Below are 23985 nucleotides of genomic sequence, written 5' to 3'. Positions count from 1 at the left end.
TTTTTTAAGATTTTATTTATTTACTTGATAGAGACCACAAGTAGGCAGAGAGGCAGGCAGAGAGAGAGAGGGGGAAGCAGGCTCCCTGCTGAGCAGAGAGCCCGATGTGGGGCTCAATCCCAGGACCCTGGGATCATGACCTGAGCCGAAGGCAGAGGCTTTAACCCACTGAGCCACCCAGGCGCCCCCCCCTCAGAACTTTTTCTTATTAAAATATCTGTCACTCAAACCTAATCACCAATTGGAATTGCTGAGCTTTTTACCCCAAAGAAGATTCCAGAAGCATATCTATTAATGATCTTTCAAGTGTTCCAGCTGAAAAATAAGTCCTAGAATTTATCAACTTATGGAGTCACAGCAAATCAGTGTTAGAGGGGACTTCACTTTTTAATGGAACTGAATAATTTTTCCATAGCAGCGTGGTGCTATACAGAACAAAGTAGGATGGGAGTAGAGTCAAATAACTAGCCTGCCCTTACAGGCCTATAATACCTGGCTCTTCAGCATCTCCAGTTTCATTTTCCGTAACCACTCAAAACAGGATTTCTACTGGTGCTTTTGGTGTTCTATTAACATTTTGTATTAATTTTTACCTTCCACATCTGTGCAGAATCACATGCCCTTCCTTCCGCCTTCTACCCATTATTCAAGAGTGGCTTCAAATCCAGTATCCTCTCTGAAGCCTTCCAATGTGCTCAAAAACCACCATACTTAAGCATACATACATAAGCAGCAAATCATGACAAATGAGAATACATGCCTATAATTAATATTTAAACAACATCAGGTAAACATTCGGGCCTGACCAATCGGACATGCCGTTAATGAGGCAACATTGCATACGTGCATGGTTTCTGAAATCAGATCTGAATCCCATCCTGGCTGTTCTTATCCTATCAGAGCCTCAGATATGTCATCTGAAAAACGTGGATAATTCTTCCGTCCCATGGATGCTGTGAGTCTTTAATCCCACAGTCTCAGTAAATGTTAACTGCTTTAATTACATTTATTATTGTGTGTAAAGAAGCAGCTTACTGAAAGTCTACCATTCATATTATTTTAAGTCAACCTGTACTTTTTGTATACTCACTTTGTAAGTTACTCAGTGCTTAAAATGAGTATTGACATGGTTTAAAGTTGAACTTTTTTTTAATTACTATCGCATATGAACTCACACAGATCAAAACCAGAATTCCACTTGAATAGCGAAAAGTTGGTGTTGCCTGTCTGTCTCAGTCAGGAGAGCATGTGACTCTTGATCTCAGGATTGTGATTTCAAACCTCCCATTGGGCTTAGAGCTTACTTAAAGTAGCCGAAGTATCTAATTATAAGGAAAGTGGTTAACTAAATCATTGTAAATGTATATTAGAAAATATTATGCAACCATTAAAAATTATGCTTCTGAGGTTGTTTATTAATGTGGCAAAATGCTTATGATATCATGTTAAGTAAAATATTTTTAATGCAGGGGTGCTGGGTGGCTCAGTCAGTTTGGCATTGACTCTTGATTTTGGCTCAGGTCAGGATCTCAGGGTCTTGAGATCGAGCCTTGCACTGGGTTCCATGCTCAATGTGGAGTCTGCTTCAGATTCTCTCTCCCTCTCTCTTCCTCTCAAATAAATTCATAAAGTCTTCAAAAACAAAAATTTTAGGGGCACCTGGGTAGCTCAGTCGTTAAGCATCTGCCTTCAGCTCAGGTCATAATCCCAGGGTCCTGGGTTCAATCCCCGCATCAGGCTCACTGCTCAGCAGGAAGCCTGCTTCTCCCTCTCCCACTCCCCCTGCTTGTGTTCTCTCTCTTGCTGTCTCTCTCTCTGTCAAATAAAATCTCAAAAAAAAAAAACCCAAAAATAAAACAAAAAGTTTTAATGCAAAACTATTAAGACAATATCATGTGAATATACATTATATATGCACAAATGTATGTATTTATAATATACACTCAATATGTATTATTTATGCATGAGAAAAATAAAGAATTTCCAAATTTCCACACTGCTCATATATTTTATAAGGAAAAAAATAATGATTTATATATCAAAGGCCCTTGATCTCATTTCCTAAATGATATTTTCTTGCCGACAATCTCTTTCTCCCATTCCTAGAACTTTCTCTTTTCCCCTGTATGCTCTCTCATTTCATATGCTTCTTCCCACCAGTAAGAAATCCTTAAAGGAGGTGGAATGCTGCAAAGACATTGGAGGACAAGCGTCCTGAGGACGTTTACCATAGCTTATTGATCTCTAAGCCAGCTTGGATGTGACAGCCAAGCATGGAAGTAGAAACTCAGTAGAATCATATTGAATGCATGAGTAGAGACCCAAGACATTGAGAAATGGAGCGGATAAAAGGAAATAAGTGTGAGATTGATTTAAAAGGTAATCATAGGTATGTATGGAGTCCCTTATTCTAAGTGCTTTATAATTCTTATATTAATCCCCAACACAGCACAGTTGGAACTGGCTAGACGAATTATGAGCATCCATATAATGGCATGCTATGCAGCTGTTTAAAAAACAAAACAACAAGGGGGTGCCTGGGTGGTTCAGTTGGTTGGGTATTGACTCTTGGTTTCAGCTCCGGTCATGATTTCAGGGTCATGAGATCGAGCCCCACATCTGGCTCCATGGTCAGTGAGAAGTCTGCTTGAGATTCTTTTTCTGCCTCTCCCCTCCCCACTTGCACTCTTGCTCTCTCTCTCAAGTGGATAAATAAATCTTTAAAAACATGAGGACTCTATTTTATAGTGATATGGAAAGATAACCAAGAGATAATAAGTGAAAAAAGCAAGGTGCAGAACAGTATTAAGTTATGCTACCATTCATAGAAGGACACTATGTGTTCATGCCTGCCTGTGTGAAATACTTCTGGAAAGGCACACAGGAAGTGGACAACATGGTTGCCTCCCAGCCATAGAATGGAAGTGAAACTGTACTTTAATTCTTTTTATACATGTATTTTTGAGCCATGTGAATATATTAGGGATTCAAAAAGGTAATTAAATGAAAATGGAGGAAAATCATTATCCCCATTTTCAAATAAGCAACCTGAGATTGAAGGAAATGAGGTTCCCTGCCCGCAGCAGTAGTAACAGTCACATGTACGGAGCATGAGCACGTACTGTGTCCCACGCCCCACGATCGGTACTTGGGAAACATTTTCTAATTTATTCCTCACAGATCTGTGTTGAAGTGTTATGTTTATTTCAGTGTTACAGCTGGAGAACCTGAGGGAAACAAAGAATCTATTTTCCAATCCTGGACACTTTTGGAAGTGATAATTACTCTGGGACAGTGAGCATAAACCAGGACCCAGGGTCACTCCACTTAGAGAAGAGAGATAGTGTGCCAGATGTCCTGTCATCACGGCAGAATCGGAACGTGGTCTGTGTCGCTCCACAGCCTGCACGCCTAACTGCCGTTTACAGATAAGCAAAAGAAGGGACAGAAAACTGATGTCACTAGCAAAATGCACACAGCTGTTAAAGTGCCAGTTCCAGCCTCCAAATGTGGTCCTTCTGAACCCAAAGCCTATACCATGTGATGTATCTCTGGTTAGAAATCTAATACTTCTTTGGCAGAGGAATTTAAGAGGAGGATGATATATCTGTAAAGAGAGGGAAAGGATGGGCAGAGCCCCAAGCTAAGTCCTTTGGTACATTTGGCGCCCCCCCATTCAAAGACCCCTAGAGAGCATTCAGTCGCCAGATGTTTGGGAGACTGCTGGTTGCGGGGGTATGTGCCCTGTGTTTTGGGGACGGTGGTCGCCTCACAGAGCTTCCCATCCACATTCAGGAGCAGCTTGCACAGATTTGGGGGCCTTTGGCTCTTTGTAAGTATTGGACACCGCAGTTCATCAATGATTGTTCATAAGGAAAAGCAGATAATATATGCTAAGAGTCCCAGAAGACTAGAGAAAAGGAAGCAGCTTTTTCAAATTGCTTTTAGGAAAAGACTGATAAAGTCATGAGTGAAAAATCATTTTCTGGACTACAACTCACGAAGCCTTTTCTTCTTCTTTTTTTTTTTTTCAAAGACCTTATTTATTTATTTGACAGAGAGAGATCACAAGGAGGTAGATAGGCAGGCAGAGAGAGAGAGGAGAAAGCAGGCTCCCTGCCAAGCAGAGAGCCCGATGGGGTACTCGATCCCAGGACCCTGAGATCGTGACCTGAGCCGAAGGCAGAGGCTTAACCCACTTAGCCACCCAGGCACTCTCACGAAGCCTTTTCTATATGCTATGCCCATTATAGAAAAGTTTATGACCTGGGAAGTTTAGAAAATTTTCATAATAAATAACATTTATTTTTGTTGGTGGTTCATGCTGATGCCCTTAGAGAAATTATGTGAAAGATATAGTAAGTTTGGGCATGTGGCTGCATAATTGGAAGGAAAAGATCAACCTAGGCATTAGGACTAATTCAACTATTATGTAATTAATTATAGAATTATAATTAGAGTTATAGATATGTAAGTTGATTACTTTGAAAAGACGAACAGATGCCCTGAAACCCTCTCTCTTCTGATCCCTCCAGTCCACAGTGAGGAATACTCACAAACTGAAAAACATTACTGAACCGGTGTGTGTGTGTGCGTGTGTGTGTGTTTTAGTGGTGGTGGTGGTCGTGGTGGTGGTTGGGTGGGGTGTGTTAGTTTCAGACAACTGAATCCATTCTAGCTAAATTCACAGAGATTTTATTGGTGTTTTGAGTAAGCATGCCAATTACTGATCTCAGAATGTTGTCACTGGAAATATAATTTAAGAATGAGGAGGGGGTCCCTGGGTGACTCAGTCGATTAAGCGGCTGTCTTTGGCTCAAGTTGTGATCCCAGGGTCCTGGGATCGGGTCCCACATCGGGCTGCCTGCTCAGCGGAGAACCTGCTTCTCCCTCTCCCTCTGCCTGCACCTCTGCCTACTTGTGCTCTCTATCTCTCTGTCAAATAAATAAGTAAAATCTTAAAAAAAAAAAAAAAAAAAAAGAGAGAATGAGGAGGACACTAAGACTCAGGCAAGCTGTTTTCGTATAGTCATTCAACAAGCATTTTTGAGCCCTAAGTAGCCATCACTGAACAGAAATCCGCAGCACTGGGTTTCCACTCAGGTTCATTTCCCAACAGGTTGTTCCTTTCTCTCTCTGCATGGGCTTTAAACAATGCAGGTTCTGGAATTACTAAATTAGCATCTCTAAATGACCTGGAAATCTGTCATTTCAAGCTCCCTGGATGATTCAGACACACTTTCTGAGTATGGAATCTGCTGGTGTAGTTGGCCCTGTCATAACGATGTTGTACGGCTCAGATGCTTGAGAAGCAGACCTAGGGCTGGACCCTGACCTCCATGTTGGAGCATCTCCCACAGAACCAGCGTGAATCTCCATTATCGGCAAGCAACTAATCCTTGCCTTAATTTGGAGTTAAAAATGGTGCCATTGTTTTGTCATAGTTTTTATTTATAAATATCTGTGTCCTTTAAATAGGGAACAAGGTTTGTGTCTTGAGAATCTTTTTGGTGATGTCACTTACCCCTGTGTGAGTGTAGATGGGTCTGTTTTCTGGCCTACAGGGGGAGGGGGTTAAATTGCATCATCTTCAGGATGACTTTCCAACCTAGAAATCTATGATGAAAACGGTTTTTAAATCCCTTCTTTCATAGCTGTGGAAAACAGGATTTGAACCTCTAGGTCTTTTTGCTTTTCTGTGGCTAGTGTTTTTGTTGGAGGACCTGTCAAAAGATTTGTCTCTTTCGACCATCTTAGAAGTGACATTTCTCAAGTGAAAGCTTGCATGGTTTTACAACTTGGTGATTTATATTTTAATCAGCACATTGGAAGCTCATTACCTGTCAGATAAGAGTCTGGTCATTTGATCTGCTTGTGTTGGTCCCTTGGTGTCTTTGCCACTCTTCTCCTGATAAGGGAGTTATTGATAGCCTTCGTGGCTTTAATTATTTAATCATTATTGATGAGTGTTAAAAGTTCCCCAGAAGGACAGCCGACAGCCTGTCTTTATAACATCCTCCTCTCCGTTCTTGTCCTTACCCTTCCAAGAACTCCTTTCTTTTCCCAGTAAGAAAAAACTGCCAAACAGGTATCTCAAGGAGGCATAGACCATAGCCAGAATCCTAACACCTCAAAAATATTTGAGAATCCCATGTACTTCTGTCTCTTCCTAACCTAGAGAGAGTTACAGTTGCCACACTTAGCAAGAGAAATATAAGATACCCAGTAAAATTTGAGATAAAGCATGAAATTTTAATATAACTATGCTCCATGCAATATGCTCAAAAAGTATTTGGTGTTTGTCTGCATTGAAATTTAATGGACATCCTATATTTTGTTTGGCAACGCTAGAGAGAGTACATACCCTAATGATATCCTAAATCCACCTAATGTTTTAAAATCTAACTTCCTTTGAGACTTGCTCCTAATTTAAACCTAGAATGAAATGTTTGAAACAACTGAGACTTTATGTAAATTTTAACAACTACACATAACTCCTTCTTGTTTTCAGAACATAATAGAAACAAGACTTGAAAAACCTAAGCTAGATATTTTCCTGTTTCGTAGTTTTTTATTAGCTATTTCAAAGACACACATAAGCAAAGACAGTGATATAATGCATTGCCCACACTTTATTTACATCCTATCCAGTTTTTTTTTTTTCTTTTTTGTTGGGATTTGGGTGTTTCTACTGCCATTCCCTAAGTCAGTGGTTTTGACCCTCACCTGTGCTTTATCTTCTGGAGAGCTTTTTACATTCACAGCCCCTGCTTGCCTCCCACACCAATTAAGCCGGAATCCCTGCCAGGAGAGCCAGACACCAGTCCTGCCCCAGTGAGCGGCCAGGGCTGAGAACTAGTTCCCTAGATGAGAAGGGTGGAATCGAAGAAGTAGTATTACTGCTGAATCGTGTCCTTATATTTCAAACTCATCTTCAAAATTACTTCAAATTATTTGTGGTTTTTTTTATGTCTTTTTCATGTGTGTTTCTCTGTCTCTCATTGGTTTTAAACCTCTACTCGTTAAAATCATCATAGGATGCTTTTTAAAGAAAAAGCCTGGGCTCCCCTCCTGAAGGTTGGGCTCTAATTGGTCTGGTATGGAGCCCAGGATTTCTGGGTTTTGAAAGCACCTGAGGAGATTCTGAGTTTAGGCAGAATTGAAAGCCAGTATATTTTAATATGTCAAATACCGATCTAGCTGATCATCTGAGTCTCCTGGGGTACTTTTTAAAATTTATTTATTTATTTATTTATTTATGGAAGAAAACACATTTATGTATTTACTCGTTTCTACTTACAAGTTGGGTCACAGACATCAAGTAGACACAGTAGTGCCTGGCAATCCCTTGTCAGTCTTGGCCTAACTTCTCTTCCCTCAGATCTCCAACCATCTCCCTTTCCTTCTCACTTTCTTTCTTATTTTTTTTTTAATTAAGATTTATTTCTTTTTTTTTTTAAAGAATTTATTTATTTGACAGAGAGAGATCACAAGTAGGCAGAGCAGCAGGCAGAGATAGAGGGGGAAGCAGGCTCCCTGCTGAGCAGAGAGAGCCCGATGTGGGGCTCAATCTCAGGACCCTGAGATCATGACCTGACCCAAAGGCAGAGGCTTAACCCCCTGAGCCACCCAGGTGCCCCAACATTTATTTCTTCATTTGAGAGAGAGAGTAGTGGGGAGGAGCAGAGGGAGAGGGAGAGAGAATTCCAAGCAGACTCCCTGCCGAGTGCCCCTGAGATCATGACCTGAGTAGAAATCAAGAGTCCAATGCTTAACCGACTGAGCCACCCAGGCGCCCCTACTTCTCACTTCCAATACAATTCACAAAAGAGAAACAACTCATCTTTCCAGCACCACGTCCACCAGCCTAAGTGCATTTGTGTCCACATACTCTGCCTTCCCACTGTGGACAGAGAGGAGCTGTCCTTGTCCTCCCCAAGGTCAGGTCCTGCTGGCACACAAGAGCCAGTGTCTCCTAGGTAACTTTTAAAGCACTCATGTAATTGCCCAGCTTCATAAAGTAGGAAGAATTTTGAGGTGCTAGGAGGAGGAGAAATGAGGGGTTGACAAATGACCTTCAGAGTAATAGGTGTAAATGAGGAATCCTGTCGAGGATAGCCAAAGGACTTTTGAGAATAAGGATAAGAATGTCTAATATTTTGGAAATATTTTATTTCCGGGGCCCCTGGGTGGCTAAGTCGGTTAAGCCTCTGACTTTGGCTCAAGGCATGATCTTAGGGACCTGGGATGGAACCCTGAGTTGGGCGCCACACTCAGCTGGGAGTCAGCTTCTCCCTCTCCCTCCACCCCTCCCCCTGAACCTGTACTTTCTTTCTCTCTCAAATAAATAAAATATTTAAAAAAAGAAATATCTTGTTTCTTCTGCTGTGTTTCAATGTAAACACCTTTTCTGCTGCTTCCAACCCTTTAGAGAAGGCCGTCCCATGTGCATATAGCAACGCATGCCCACACCCACACGAACCGAATGAACACTGTCCAGGCCCCACCCCTGGAAATGCTATTTCAGGAGGTTCAAAGTGAGGCCCTGACATCAGTGCTTTAAACCCTCTCCAGGCCACTGTGCCAAGTGGCCAGGTTTGGCCCCACCAATTGTAGATGACACAACATCACAATCCATCCCATTGACATCTGGGCAAATTGATGTTGGGGAATATAATATCAATGGCAAAACTGGGTTTTTGCAACAGGGAAAAAAAGAAAATCTGACTCTTATTAGGCTTCCCTCAGATCTACTTATCTTTTTCTCTTTAAGTGACTCTATGAAGGAAGATACAACCTTTCTGAAATAGGACATTAGAAGACCAAGGAGGTGTACAGAGGAAATGAATAACAATACATTTTAAAGCAGGCTTACTCTCCTATACTATAAAAACCAGAGAGGAAGCATGATCTACAGAACAGTCATGAGCTCCAACCCAAAAATATCATTCATTCATCAAATACTGAGTGCCAACTAAGAGACAGGGACTGAGCTAGGTCCTTAGAGCTCAGGATGTGGTATGACCTCAGGAATCACAGTCTAGAAGAGACCAATAATTACCATCAGTGGGAGGAAAAATGTGAAATTACCTAGGTGGTAAGTATAGACCCAGTCCATAGGAGATTAGAGAAGCAGGAGACAAAACCAGGCTTTTGAAAGATACAATGATCAGGGTGTAGGCAGAATGGAAGGAGAGTGAGGGGGGAAATAGCATTTCTTATAAGAGTGAATGGAACTGTAGGCATGGACACCACGGCTTAAAGCAGCGTGCATGGTGTGTTGCCTGAAATATGGGTGGTTCTACAACACTGTCGTGTAACCGTCTGGAAGAGTTGGGGCAGGTGGAAGGCAGAGAGGTCGCCTTGCCCTATGGTCAGACTCCACTCACATACATCAGCCCATCGTTCTTGGGTATTATGATGAGTTCCTAGACTGGTCATAAAATGTTTGCTGAGAGATGGGCAACCAGCCTTGCTAGTCTAAAACAGAAGACATAACAGGGTGCCTGGGTGGCTCAGTGGGTTAAAGCCTCTGCCTTCGGCTCAGGTCATTGTCTCAGGGTCCTGGGATCAAGCCCTGCATCAGGCTCTCTGCTCAGCAGGGAGCCTGCTTCTCCCTCTCTCTCTCTGCCTGCCTCTCTGCCTGCCTGTGATCTCTGTCTGTCAAATAAATAAAATCTTTAAAAGAAAAAGAAATACAAGACATACAATCTCTATTTGTCAGATGCTGCTGCAAAATCCTCTTTCTCCAGACTAATCTGCTCATACCTTCCTTATTGGTACTTGACTGGATTTATGGTTAGGCTTCCTTTTTATTCTATACTCTGGAATTTTTAACGTCCTGGGACATAGGCACTTGTTTTTGTGTGTTGTGTTTGTGGTTGATCACACGACCCTGAGTTCGCTGTGAGTGTAATTTCAGTTTGGTGAGGAACTAACTTTTCACCCCACAGGGATTACATCGAGCAACATCAGTAATCCCCCACATCCCTATGGTTCCCACACAGACACCTGTTAGCTCAGCTAGCCGCCATCTCCTCTGCTCTTACCTTCCTTCAGGTGAGAACACTAGCTGTAGTTGTCGTGCACTGAATTTTTATTATAAGGTCTACAGTTCAAATATACAGACAAATACAAAGAATCATGTAACCAACTCCCATTCACTTACTGCAAGGCTTAATCAGGTCTAATCATTTTGCTCTATTTGCACCAGTTTTTACAAACTAAAACATTGTAGGTATTGTAAGTTAAAGCTCTGTCTCCTCTCGGTCTGATTCGCCTTCTTTCTGAAGGACCCACCACCCTGATCCTAGTGTTTCTCATTATCATTCATGGTTTTATACATTTACTACATATTTGTGTCCATAAAGAACATATAGCATTGCTTTATACATTTTTAAGCTTTGTTTAAATTACTGCATCCTTGAAGTATCCATCTGAGCCTTGCATTTTTATTGAAAATTAAGTTTTTGAGATTTACTGACGATGACACAAATAGATTTAGGTTGCTCTTTAAAACTACTTTATAGGGGCACCTGTGTGGCTCAGTCGTTAAGTGTCTGCCTTTGGCTCAGGTCATGATCCCAGGGTCCTGGGATCGAGCTCTGCATCAGGCTCACTGCTCAGTGGGAAGCCTGCTTCTTCTGCTTCTTCCCTGCTTGTGTTCCCTCTCTCACTGTCTCTCTCTTTGTCAAATAAATAACATCTTTAAATAAAAAAAAACTATAGCATGCAATATATCACTCTATCAAAATTTATTTTTTATTGTGTACAGGTAGACATTTGAGGGTTTTTCCCCCAATTTTGCAATGTAATAAAGCCATAGTGAACATCTTTGCACACATTTTCATGTGTACAAATGTACTAGGTTTTTATTCCTTGATCATTTACTTATATTAATAGCATTTACTATGCAGCATATGTATACATGTGTATTATAATATTGCACTGACATTTTCAACTTTTGACCTTTCACTAGTCATCAGGAATTTTCCTCCTGGAGATGTTCTGAACTGTGGAATAATTTAAGGAGTAATCAAATGTGAGTACGGCATTGGAGACGAGGATAATATACCTTCAAGAAACTTGGGGTCCGTTTAAGGACAGATCTTGCCCCTTTTCCTGATTCCTTGACATGTAAATGGTCAGTGTCAGCCCGAGTCACTATTCCCTCATATGGACTGAAAGCCAGCTGCCTGCAGAATTTAGCCACTGAATTTAATGCGAGCTGTTGTTAAAAGCACGCACATTACCACTTATTGCCCTGGAAAGAAGTCACAAGTGGGTTTGTTTTTTAATTGATTTTAACTTCATTTGATGTATTAGTGGTGGCTAGCTACTGAGCTGTATGACAGGTGCTCTGGGACATCCAGGGATGAAGAAGTCCTCCAAGAGACTCACAGTTCCCCAAAGAAGAGATGCTTAGGAACAGTCCTCTGTCAGATTTTGGCATCTGAAGTAGGCTCTTTATTTTCTCCTTTAGCGACACTCAGGAAATGCTTGTCTCCTGCTGTTGACGCATCATCTCCCAGTACTATGGATCATGCTGAAGAAAATGAAATCCTCGCAGCAAGCCAGAGGTACTATGTGGAAAGGCCTATCTTTAGTCACCCCATCCTCCAGGAAAGACTGCACAAGAAGGACAAGATTTCGGATTCCATCGGGGATAAGCTGAAACAGGCATTCACGTATGTTGTGTTTTAACCAACTTCTTTATTCCATCATTCAGTTATGACAGAAGCGAGGTCAGATATATCAAGAAAATCTGGTGCGGTGGGGAAAAAAATGGTGAGCACTTAGGATTTGCAGACTGTCCACGTGGTAACTCAGGGATGGGTACTTGATTAAACCCCGGCTTCATTATATATTTTACTCTATTTATTAAATTCTGATTATACTTGCCTCCATTTAACAGTTTATCTAAACATCCTGCTTTCCCGAACTCCACCACCTTCGAAATATCCATCTCTTCCCTTCATCTTTCAGGAATGTTCCAACCACTCTGTCTTTTTTTTCCACCCAGACTTCTACCCCATTTGGCACTACCCTGAACTTAAGTCCCAATGCAGGCTGTCAGGGACACTCAGTGTCCTAGGACTCTTCACTCTGGAGACGTTTACACAGCCATGTTGCAGGCCTGGGAATGGTAATACGTGTGTGCCTGACGTGTCTCTTGAGAGCTCCCAGGATTAGGTTTGACTGCTGCCTCTAGACCCTTGGGACCACATGTCCATGCTCTGTGTTCACCTAGCTTCATGGGAACCCTCTGCTCTAGGTGTGATCATCAGGAGAGTTTTTAAATGTATTCACCAGAGTCAAACTGAGTTTTAACCCTAGTCCCAACCACCTGCCAGCCATGTGCTTTCAATCCTGCTCTATAAAATGGGGACAGTCATGGTACTTACATCATAGAGTTACTGGGGGTTAAAATCTGTTAATATATACAAAGTCCAAGGCATGTGGCAAGCGGTACAGAAGTGTAGCTATTATTAATATCTTAATTTTCTAAACAAGGAGACACATCTAATCTAATTTGTTTCACTCAGATTCATGGCTGTTGCCACAGTTGGCCCAGATCTGCTTCCAATATCTTCCTTCAGCTGATGATCAGATACTTTTGTAAAGACATGATATAAAGTACCATGCATACTGCAAGAATGCATTGTCTTTTGAATGGAACAAATTGCTTCCTTGTCACCCAGAGAACTTGGGGCTATCCTGGTGGTGATGGAACCCATCTGTCCATCTCTTATTCAGTGACATCTCTGATGACTGGCATAGACTGGCAAAAGGACTGGCCAGGGCCCAGAACATGGTCTACATATCAAAATTAATTGAACTACATGGGGATTAAATGCAAGGCCTGGGTTTTATTAGCATGATGTTGCACCTAGTCAAAACAACCAGACACAGAATCCGCTACTGGACACCAGTGACAAATGGCGTCTTGTTTTTTTTTTTTTTTAAGATTTTATTTATTTTTATTTGAGAAAGAGGGAGAGAGAGCGTGAGAGGGTTGAAGGTCAAAGGGAGAAGCAGACTCCCCATGGAGCTGGGAGCCTGAGGCGGGATGCGATCCTGGGACTCCAGGATCATGACCTGAGCCAAAGGCAGTCACTTAACCAACTGAGTTACCCAGGCGACCCAACAAATGGTGTTTTGAGTTTACCTAATCAAAGACCCTAAAGCATTGAATACATATCCATAAAGCTCAAGTACTTGTATAAATTTCCTTCATTTTATAAGGACAGAGAAGACTAAATGGGCCTGCTGGTCAGTGGTTCCACATTCACAAACTTACTAAATCAGTAAGTAATTCCCTCACTTTGTTTGTACACCAACATAGAAAGTACATTAGGATTTCATCTGCTAAAATAGTAGCTTCCAGTATATCTCAATTATTTTGAAGCTAAATTTTTCTTATCGTTCATGGTAAGTTGTAGAGCATCATTATGGAGCCAGTTCAGATGTTGCCATTTAAAAAAAAAGGTTACATGCAGATCTTCTTCTTTCTGATCTCTGTAGAGTGGAGAGGTCATTCTTAGCACAGAATGTGAATTTTTCCTTATTCCTCCAAGATACAGGGAAGGAAAATGCCTTGGTGTGAATTCTATAGAAGTGTTCCTCATTTTATCTCTGGGGTTTTGTTTTGTTTTGTTCTTTGTCCTCCCAGATGTACTCCTAAGAAGATACGAAATATTATTTATATGTTCCTGCCCATAACAAAATGGTTACCAGCATACAAGTTCAAAGAGTATGTGTTGGGTGATTTGGTCTCAGGCATAAGCACAGGGGTCCTTCAGCTTCCTCAAGGTTAGTAGGTCTGTTTATTTCTTTGTGTTGTTTCCCTTGCCACCATCTCTTCAAGCAATTGTTGACCTTTTTTCCTGTTTTCTTTCACCATGGTTGCAAATTCATAGTTTTTATCATATCATACTAGTAACTTTTTCTGGTCTAAAAGAATGCTTCAGAAACATTTGACCCTTAAAAAGCCCAGAGACAGTAGTAGTAGACTATGATGATATTAGTTTGCAGATCACTATATTTCTAGGAACTGGCTGGGCATGGCCTAACTTCTTGCTAAGTTAATCAGTCACTTAATGAATGTGTTGTTGGAGTTGTCATTGTTAAGGTTCTTGACTTTTAAGTCCATACTCTAATTACAATGGACAAGGATATGTTGAATTCCTCTACATATGTGTGATTTTATGTGTGATATAAGAATTTAAGAAAATGCTCATTCATTTATTCATCTGTTCATACATGTTTATCAAGCATCTGTCCAGCCCTCCATATCCTTATGGAATTAACTATCCAACCAAGCAGAAAGGTATGATGCAAATAAAAGCACATTTAACTGTATTTAATTACATTTAACTACAAATAATGTCAAACACAATGAAGGAAAACACAGAGTACCAGAAGATAATAATAGGGGAACAGAACTTAAGTAGGTAAGTCACAGAAACTTCTGAGAGATTTGAGCTGAGCCCTGAAGGATGAGCGGGGGCAGGTAAGGAATGAGAGGAAGCACAATTGAGGCAGAGGGCATAGCATGTGTGAAGACACTTAGCAGGAAAAGAGTTGAGTATTTGAAGACTTAGTTTGAAAAATTCACAGAGAAGCAACTTGCCACGCGGGTTAGGGGCTGGTGGCCAGCAAGGTGGGCAGTGCTAGGTCTACAGAACCTTGTTGGCCACTTTTTGGATTCCACTCTGAGTGCACCGAAAGCTATCACCATGCTTTCACTCAGGGTTTCTTTCCTTCTAAGAGGTCGCCAGGACTGCTGTTGGGAGGTGGGGTGGGGATTGACTTGCCTGGTGAGCTACCAGAATGCAAGCGGGGAGACCAACCAGAGGTGACAGGATTCAGTATAGGGAAAAGGTAAGATAAAAAGATAAAAAGGTAAGATAAAAAGATAAAAAGATAATGGCTTGAACAGCCTCTAGATCAGTAGGGCAAGAATCTGTTCCATTCTCCAGTTTCCCAAAAATTAATTACAAAATGATTAATTTGTTTAAAAAATCACTTTCCCTCATAATCAGTTAACTACATTTTTAATTTTCCAAGTGACTGATTTACCAGATCTTTTAAACAAAAGCCTTATACCAGGTTTAGGATGGTTTTTCCCATCCATTTTGGCACCAACACCCCAAGGGCACAGTAAAGGTGGGGAACAGAGAGGAGGACACCCAGAGGCTCAGCCTCTGAAATAGGAAACAAGTGAAACCGTCAATGAGTCAAGTGGGACAGAAAAAGCGGCAGGGAGTGACTGCAGTGAACCTGTGTAAACTAATACTTCAGCGAAATCCGCAGGGTCGTGCCTAACTGGGTTAAAATGCCATTCTGCAGATTTATGTTTGACCTGTTAGCCATCTTCCATCTTGAACTAGGGTGGTGGTGGTATAAATGGAAAAGTTATAAAGATGCACACTATATTTTATGGTGAAATCAGCCATATTGGCTGTTGGATTGATTGAGGGGGGAATGGGGAAGAAAGGCGTGTCGAGACCTGCTTTAAGGTTTCTGGGCTGATGAGTTGGACATGGAGACACCGAGGAGGGAGGATGGTCAAGAATGACTCTTGGATTTCTGGTTCTCACCTCCAAGGGTTGGAGGTGTCAGTGGCAGACATAATAAAAACTACAGGAGGAATGGCTTTGAAGGGTAAGTTTGAACATGTTAAATTTGAAATTTTTGTGAAATAGACAAATGGAGATTGCATGTTTATATTTAAAATATGATGGGCTAAAGAGAGCTGTGGGCTAGATATGTCAGTGTGGGGATCTTTGACATACAGGGAACATTTAAGCAATGGAAGGCCACCCAGGAAAAGAATGTGGAGCGAAAGAGAGCCAGGATCAAGCTTTCCCCAACATTAAAGACCAAATAAAGAAAGAGGAACCAGCAGAAGAGACGGAAAAAGAAGCATCTGGAAAGGGGGAAGGAGAACCAGGAGCCTGTGGTATTACAGAAAGGAGGAAGGAATGATCCAGTAGGTTGAACACTTACAGGTGTAAGTCACCCCACAATCAAATTCATATGGAAAAGGCATTTTTCTGCCCATCACTAGTCAATGAAGATAGATAAATAGGAAAAACAAAATGTAGCAAAGATAGAGATCCAAGAGATAGTAAGTTGATTTCTTGTGGTTGGTAAATTATTAGTAAAAAGACTTTTTTAAGCATTGAATTAATAGATTCATGAATTTAGTTGAATTCTCTCTCTAATTCATTTAAAATCCCTATAAAATGATGGTAAAAGAGAAGAAAATGGTGTAAACTAGTAAGGACAAAGAAAATGGGAGAGCAGACACCCTGGAGTAGGGAAAAAAAAAATGGCAAGTGATGGACGAGTGACAACTGAATTATCAGAGTGGGGGAAACTGATATTTGAGTGTCTGCCTTGTAGGAACATTGGGAAATTGGCAGCTTCAAGGATTGTCAAAGGTGAGAGTCAGGCAGATGGCTAAAAGCGAGAAGATTGGTTGAAACTCCGTATAATAAGTAGCAAGTACATGGACACCCAAGTCCCCACTGACACCATTCAGTGGATGGCAGTGAAAACAGTGAAAGATGTCAGGAGCAATGAAGTCTGCATGTTGACCTGTGCACTAACAAGGGCTCTTCCTTGCCCTGCGCATCTCCAAAGAGCCTGCAAGAACTTACAGCCCAAGGCAAACGACAGCCCACCCCCAGAGAAAAAACACCAAAGTGACAACTGGAGGTTCCCCAACCAAGATGTTGACTGGTCCCCCAGTTGCCATATAGTAGAGTTCATCTATAAATAAAGGGGCTGATGCACACGAACCTTCAAGGAAGAAAAAAAAAAACAAACAGAAAGAAGGACCTCGTTGGGCATATAAATAATGGAGAGGGCAAAATAAAATCTATTTGCTCTGTAATATTCTCAGCAGGTTATGAAAACATACTGAATCCATGAGATAAGAACAGGATGTGATTTTAAAGACTTTATTTGGAGAGAGCATGTGAACAGGAGAGGGGGCAGATGCAGAGGAGCCAACTGAGCCACCCAGGCGCCCCGGGATCCAATTTTAAAAGGAGCCTTCAGAGAACAAGAAAGAGCTCATAGAAATTAAAAATATGATAGCTGGAACAAAACACTCCATCATAGGGTTGGAAGATAGAGGAAATCTGGAAATGGAAGAAATAGGTGAGTACGTGAGCAGTAAGAAAGGTGAGACGGGGACAGCAGAGGATTAGTCCTGGTGTTCCGTTGTGTATCTACTTGCAGTTCCAGAAAGAAGGAGTTAAACTAAAGGGAAGAGACTATCAAAGAATATTTTCAGAATTGAAATACATGAGTTTTCAGACTGCAAGAAGAGACAAAGTACCCAGCAGAAGAAATAAAAAAGAGGCATACCATAATATCAGAATGCCAGGGATAAAGAGAAGATCTCAAAACCTCTTAGAAAGGGAACAAAAAGTCACATAATTATGATATAACTAAGTGGAAGCTGAGAAAATAGGAACTCAGTAGCTATTTAATATCTGAAACTGATAAACAGAATAATAATGCCAACACATTATTTAGAGCAGGGTTTCTCAGCCCTGCACCCTGCCGGGACAGCCCCCATCCTCAGACAGTCATGATAATAAAAAATGTCTCCTGACATTGCCAGATGTCCCTGGGGCGGGGTTAAGGGGGAAAAAAATCCTCTCTGTTGAGAACTGTCGATTTAAAGAAACGAGATAAATGGTAGAAAAACAGCTGAACAAGTTGGAAGTAAGTGCCTTTGGGGAGCAGAACCTGGGGGTAAGGCAGGAGAGAGCTCACTTTTCTTTGGAGCTTTTTTTAAAGTACTGTTTGGCTTTTTAAACTATGGGCATGCATTGATTCCTTTTAAATAAAAATTTAAAAATAGAAATTTAAAAGAAAACCATGAAAATGACCATATTATATATGGACTAGGGATGCTTCCCTACTGTTCTGTGACTAAAATTTTTTTCTTCACAACATGACAACGCATTAAGTGAGTTTTCTAGTTGTCCCAGATATTGGGCTGAGCCCCCTGAGCCGAGAACAAGGGTGTTTATTGTCTCCACATTCTGAAGAGGATGCCAGACCATCTATGCAAAACTATGAATGAATGACACCAAACCATGTCTTTAGTGCATCACTTCAACCGGATGTATTTGGGGAACAGGGAGATGACAGTAAATTTGGAGTGAGAATTTTCTAGAGGTGAAAGCACTATACATGTCCCCTCCACTTAAAGTCAAGGTAGAAGTGACTCCAAGAGAACCATTCAGAGGGCTAGACACATGTCCTCTGGAGTTTTGGGGAATTGTTTTGCTGCCTAATTCTTGCAAGAAAAAAAATTCACAAAAGAGTGTAAACTGCCCGCCCACACAGGCAGAATGGAAAACCCTCCAGTGGGCGTGGCCTGCACTTCCGCAGTTTCTCGGGTAAAGGTGCCAAGCTTTCCTGTCGGATAAGTGAGTGCTCTGGAAGGTAACAAGGCTCAGCTCATTTGAAAGGTACCTGCCCAAGAGGACTGCCTACAGAGGAGAGGAGCGTATGTCCGTGGAGGGAGCCTGGAAGAGGTGTAGGAACTGGAACCTGGGAGTTCCTTATTGAATAGGGATCCCCAACAAGCCCACAAAAACACCCCGTTAGAGAAACAGCCGGCATTTTGCCTTCAACAAAGATTGTAGCTACACCAGTCAAGTAAGACTTTCTGCCCTCATTTAGGTTGGAAAAGAATAAAACAAAAAAGTCCACCCTTTGCCAAAGAGGAGATGACAGGGAGAATGGTCTCAGCCTGAGTGTAGGATTGGGATGCAAGGGTGGGCAGGTTAAGACCCACCTGTTTAATTTAACTTGGCTCTCACCCAGTCCCCTAAAGCGCCAAGAGATGAGCACATAGAACCCTCCGCTTTCTAACGATCTCTCCACTTCTGCTGGTTTCCATCCCACAGGGTTAGCCTTTGCAATGCTGGCTGCTGTGCCTCCCGTGTTTGGCCTGTACTCTTCATTTTATCCTGTTATCATGTATTGTTTTTTTGGAACCTCCAGACACGTATCCATAGGTAAAAGCTTAGAGCTGACGTTTTAGTGCCATTCCGTTTGGATTTCCGAACTTTGCAGTGTGCCAAAGAGATCGCATGTCTGTTACCAGAACATCCGCTTCCTCAAAACTTTTGTTACTGGACACCCACTAGGGGCTTTATAAAAATAGACTCCCCCCAGATTTCCAGAATGAATAGCTTTCTTATAGTCTTGGCATAACGGGGGGAAAAAAAGACCATTTTTCTTGTGTAAAAAGAGCAATTGTTGAAATCTGGGAAAGAAGTACTTTAGTTCATAACATGGTTTGTTTGTATCTGGTTTTTCTTTTCTTTTATTAGTGTTACTGCATGTTCCTCATTACTATGCATGTGTCGCATTTTCATCCTGTTTGAGGCTCTGAATTATACATGACTTTTTCCCGGTGTATTTAGGGTGAGACTTACATGGACTTCATTACAGCCTTTGTGCCGCACGAGGCTGCCACCAACACACACGCACACAGTTTCTGATGTCTGGTGCTGGGTAACACATATCCCCCAAACATTGCAGCTTCAGATATTTGCTTGATTACCTCGCACAGTTCCTGTGGGTCAGGATTTGGGAAGCGCTCAACTTGTGCCATTCTCGCTCAGGCTCTATCAGGTAGTTGAGAGTCAGAGGGGGAGCTGGAGCAGCTACTCTCTCTCTCTCCCCTCCTTCCCCTCCAACCTTCTCTCCACTGGGTCCTAATTGAGCTTTCTCACACTCGGTCGCAGCACACGCAAGTGTTGCATCTGTCCGATGGAAGCCCCCTCACCTTCTGTCATGTAGTCTCAGAAGCCACCCAGTATCACTTTTGCTGCATTCTTTGAGTGACTAGCATGTCACAAGCCCACCCAGATTCAAGGAGGGAGGAATCAGACTACCTCTTCATGGGCAGATGTCCAGGTTCTAGAAGAGTCCATGGGATGGAGGTATTATCGGGGCCATTTTTAGATAATACAATCTGTACATACACAGCTCACACATAACCCGGGGGCAGAAGGCTGACGGAGAGCAGGGCAATTTTATCAACCTCACCTGTGTCTCCTTGAAAACCAGCAACAACCACGGGAGATTCGCTGGAAATGATTGCCTCAACTAATGCTTCATTATTTCAGGTCCATTTGCTGTGATTAGCCTGATGATTGGCGGCGTGGCTGTCCGATTAGTACCCGATGATATCGTCATCCCAGGAGGAGTAAATGCAACCAACGGCACGGAAGCAAGAGACGCCTTGAGGGTGAAAGTCGCCATGTCTGTGACCTTACTTTCAGGAATCATCCAGGTAATATTCACAGATGGAGAAGTGAGCTCTCATTTGTCCATTTCATAAATCTCTATTGAGCCTTCGTGGCTGGTCTGCATGGTGGGCAGGGTCCAGCAGGCAGAGGTCCAGAGCTCAGGGTTCAGCGCACCCAGGAACACCAGTCCCACTGCACACCTTCCTGAAGTGCGTATTTATTAGGAGCTAGGAAGCCTCAGTTGGGCCCTTTAGAGATTCCAAAAGCAAGAAAAGTTTAAAGCAGGATTGATTAGTAATGGGAAGAAGGCCTCTCTTACCCGCTTGGAAGGAAGGGGAGGTGACATTGATTCAGCGTGCCCCCAGTTCTGAGGAGCAGGGAAAGTACAAGTGTGCCCCGTGCTCCATGAGGCTCCAAGCGGCCCCCAAACTTCCACTGTTTTCTCTAACCCGTGTTTCACCTGTGACCTGCTTAACTGCCATAGAGGCAAGACTGTAGTGTTAGAAAGCGGTCCGGAAAGAACTTTTGTGTGTTTTCTGTTGGTTTTTCACCTCCTGCTCTATCATGTGACTTCTTTATTTCTTTGTCATTAAAAAAAAAAAAAAAAAAAAAGTTTTGCCTAGGTGTCTGTAGGTTCGGATTTGTGGCCATATATCTGACCGAGCCCCTGGTCCGGGGCTTTACCACCGCAGCAGCTGTGCACGTCTTCACCTCCATGTTGAAGTACTTGTTTGGAGTGAAAACAAAGCGGTACAGTGGGATCTTTTCAGTGGTGTATGTAAGTAAGCTGCTTTCTGACCTCCCGGTACTCATTTTGCCTTCTTATTTTCCCCTCTTCTCTTCTGTACCTCTGTCACCTTCAAGGCTCACTTTTCCAAGAATTAAAATGGAAAAGATCTCATTATTCTAAGACTTTTCTGAGAACCCTCCAAGGGGAATTGAACCTTAAATTCCTGTTTTATTAATAGGCGATACCTCACAAGGAATTTTGTATCAGACCTTTATCTGGTGACCTCACCTTCACCCTAATTAGCTGAAGAGACTGCTTTTTCTTTAGACCAAATTATGTTCTCTTTGGGAACTAACAAAATTTAAAGGCATCACAGGAGAACACATCTGTCTCTAAAACTGTTCACTCAAGCAGGCCCCCAAAAATAAAAAAGTAAATCTATAAAAGATTTAACCTACACGATTATCCTTTGAATCTAATAAAGTCTATGTCGACCCTTGCGCCCGAATCAGAGAAAATATAAATTATTTGCAGGCACATAGGGAACAATAATAAGAACTGATGTTGTTAAAACTGATCACAGATTCTAAAAATTCCTTATTTTCTCACACAGTGTAGTAGAATTAACAACTGGTAACTAAATATAGCTTCAAAACCCCCATACATGTAGAAAACAAAAGACCTACTTCTAAATATTTCACAGATAAAGAAGAAGTTATGAAATAATTAAAATCAAATGACAGTCAAATGCTTCATATCAAAAGTTCTGAGATGCTGCTAAAGCTAGTGTTGGGCAGAAGAACCGATGGCCTTTGCAGGTGTTTGTGTGCCATTTACCACGCTGGGCACCGTGAGTGAGCAGATACAGCCCTTGCCCTCATGGACCCCAGGTCCCCTGGGAAGGCAGATAGTAAACCGTTAATTGGCAAATATGTAATTAATTGCAAACCGTGTTACATGCTGTGGAGGAAAGGTACAGGCGGCTGTGAAAGGTGAATAGGGAGACCTTTCGATTAGGGAGCTGAGAGAGTCACGATAAGGAAGTGACATTTACGTTGAGTCCTTGATGGCTGAGAATGGGATCAAACTGTAGGAACATGCCCTAAATAACTAAATTCTTTGTTTCCCATAGTAGCCAGTGACCTGCTTCCTACACGGAGATCTCTCTCTGTGCCTTGTCACAAAGGAAATAGAACAGATAAGCCCCTGAGTGTGTTCTAGGCATCGACAGGCAAAGGTGTGTAGCCTGGGCTCAGTGTAGCCCATTGTCCCAGGGGCCACATGAGTACTGACCACATTTGGAGTGCTGAGGCTGCAACCCTAGGATAAAAGTAGGAGACTTTCTTTTTTTTTCATTTTAAGATTTTGTTTTTGTGATAGGGGGAGAGCACACACAAGTGCGTGAGAATATGAGCAGTGGGGAGGGGCAGAGGGAGAAGAGACTCCCCGCTGAGCAGGGAGCCTGACGTGGGACTCACTTCCAGGACCCTGAGATCATGACCTGAGCTGAAGGCAGACACTTAACTGATTGAGCCACCCGGGCACCCTGGAGACTTGGTTTTCTAACTCTCCTGGGCTTCACCCAGACTTAAGCACGCTCTTGCCTTTGAAGTGGAGCTATTCGCTTTTTCACCTGCTACCCATGACTTCTTTCTCCCTCTTTTGCCCCCAAAAAACTTTTCCGTATATTTACCTTTGCATTATTTTGCTGATATCAACTCATAATCGTTCCTCGGGACTCAGCTTAAGGGGTACTTTTCTGAATATGATAAAACTACATTGAGCCATTACCAAATCTCAGAACATTATAAGATTGTTGGATAACAGTTACAACTACAGGGGCACCTGGGTGGCTCTGTCAGTTAAGTGTCTGACTCTTTCTTGATTTCAGGTCAGGTCACGATCTCAGTATCATGAGACCGAGCCCAGCACAGAATCTGCTTGGGATTCTCTGTCTTCCTCTTCCCCTCCACTACTCGCTCATTTGTGCCCTCTCTCTAAAAAAGAAAAAGAAAAAAGAATTAAAACTATAAAGTTGTATGACTGGGTAAAAATGCCTCCTAATCGGTGGGAGAGAGAGATTTCAGTCTGAGAACTTTTCACTAGAAATACACGGTGATGGGATGGCCGGTGTGGATTAGCACACTAGTGTGTCTAGGGGCTGTCCAGGGGCTGTTGCTTGATGTAACCTCCAATGTTCACTGTGTTACAGAGTACAGTTGCTGTGTTGCAGAATGTTAAAAACCTCAACGTGTGTTCTCTAGGCGTCGGGCTGATGGTTTTTGGTTTGCTGTTGGGTGGCAAGGAGTTTAATGAGAGATTTAAAGAGAAATTGCCGGCACCCATTCCTTTAGAGTTCTTTGCGGTAAGTCAAGTCAACTTTGGCCACAAATACCTGGCTGTCTTGGTGAGGGATTTGGACAGGGGAGGAACAGGGAGTACTACGTTTTTTCTCCCAGTTCTGTCAAGAGAAGGTTAGAATGTGTCAAGGGAAACCTTCACAAATATGCTAAAAGGCAAGTGTGGACAGAGATGATTTTCAAAATCTAGGCAAAGGCCATCCATAAAAATTGTAATATGAATTATCTTTGATGAGATTATGGGAGACTATTCTTCCTCAAAATTTTTATTATCTAATTATTTTATAAGGAGCACCTACAACATTAATAACCTTAAAAAATGAGGCTATTTCCATTTTTAAAAGATCAAGAGATAAGTTCCCAGACTTTCTTGGTTGGTTCCTGGCTCTTCAAAGCCAAAAGAAATACCTAACAGTACTAAGTAGTTAATGCATTAAGTAGTTAATGCATATTTACAACTTAACACATATTAACATCTCACGACTTAGGAACTATTGTAAAAATAATGCATATGCAATGAACTACTGTATATTCTATTACGTCCTTAAATGACCACAATGGTTTATTAATAACATTACCTTATCACTGGTTTCCTGCAGCT

At 42.0% G+C, this 23985-nt stretch overlaps 1 protein-coding gene across 4 annotated transcripts in view; it reads left to right on the top strand.

Moving 5' to 3' along the window:
- Nucleotides 1–23985, top strand: part of SLC26A5 (solute carrier family 26 member 5) — a 53921-nt gene that overhangs the window by 13761 nt on the left and 16175 nt on the right. For 3 of the 4 annotated variants that reach the window (XM_032873309.1, XM_032873311.1, XM_032873310.1), the window contains 5 exons: nucleotides 11483–11687; nucleotides 13673–13812; nucleotides 20172–20338; nucleotides 20908–21072; nucleotides 23237–23389. In XM_032873309.1, coding sequence (XP_032729200.1) covers nucleotides 11536–11687; nucleotides 13673–13812; nucleotides 20172–20338; nucleotides 20908–21072; nucleotides 23237–23389 — 777 coding nt within the window. In that variant the 5' untranslated portion in view covers nucleotides 11483–11535. Of the gene's footprint in view, nucleotides 1–11482; nucleotides 11688–13672; nucleotides 13813–18941; nucleotides 19053–20171; nucleotides 20339–20907; nucleotides 21073–23236; nucleotides 23390–23985 lie in introns of all 4 variants that reach the window. The other variant, XM_032873312.1, reaches the window with a different exon arrangement.

Source organism: Lontra canadensis, unplaced genomic scaffold (genome assembly GCF_010015895.1).
Source record: "Lontra canadensis isolate GAN:19392208 unplaced genomic scaffold, GSC_riverotter_1.0 scaffold48, whole genome shotgun sequence".
Classification (NCBI taxonomy): Eukaryota; Metazoa; Chordata; class Mammalia; order Carnivora; family Mustelidae; genus Lontra; species Lontra canadensis.
The sequence above is the reverse complement of the archived record's forward strand: the minus strand, read 5'-3'. Positions and strand labels throughout refer to the sequence as shown.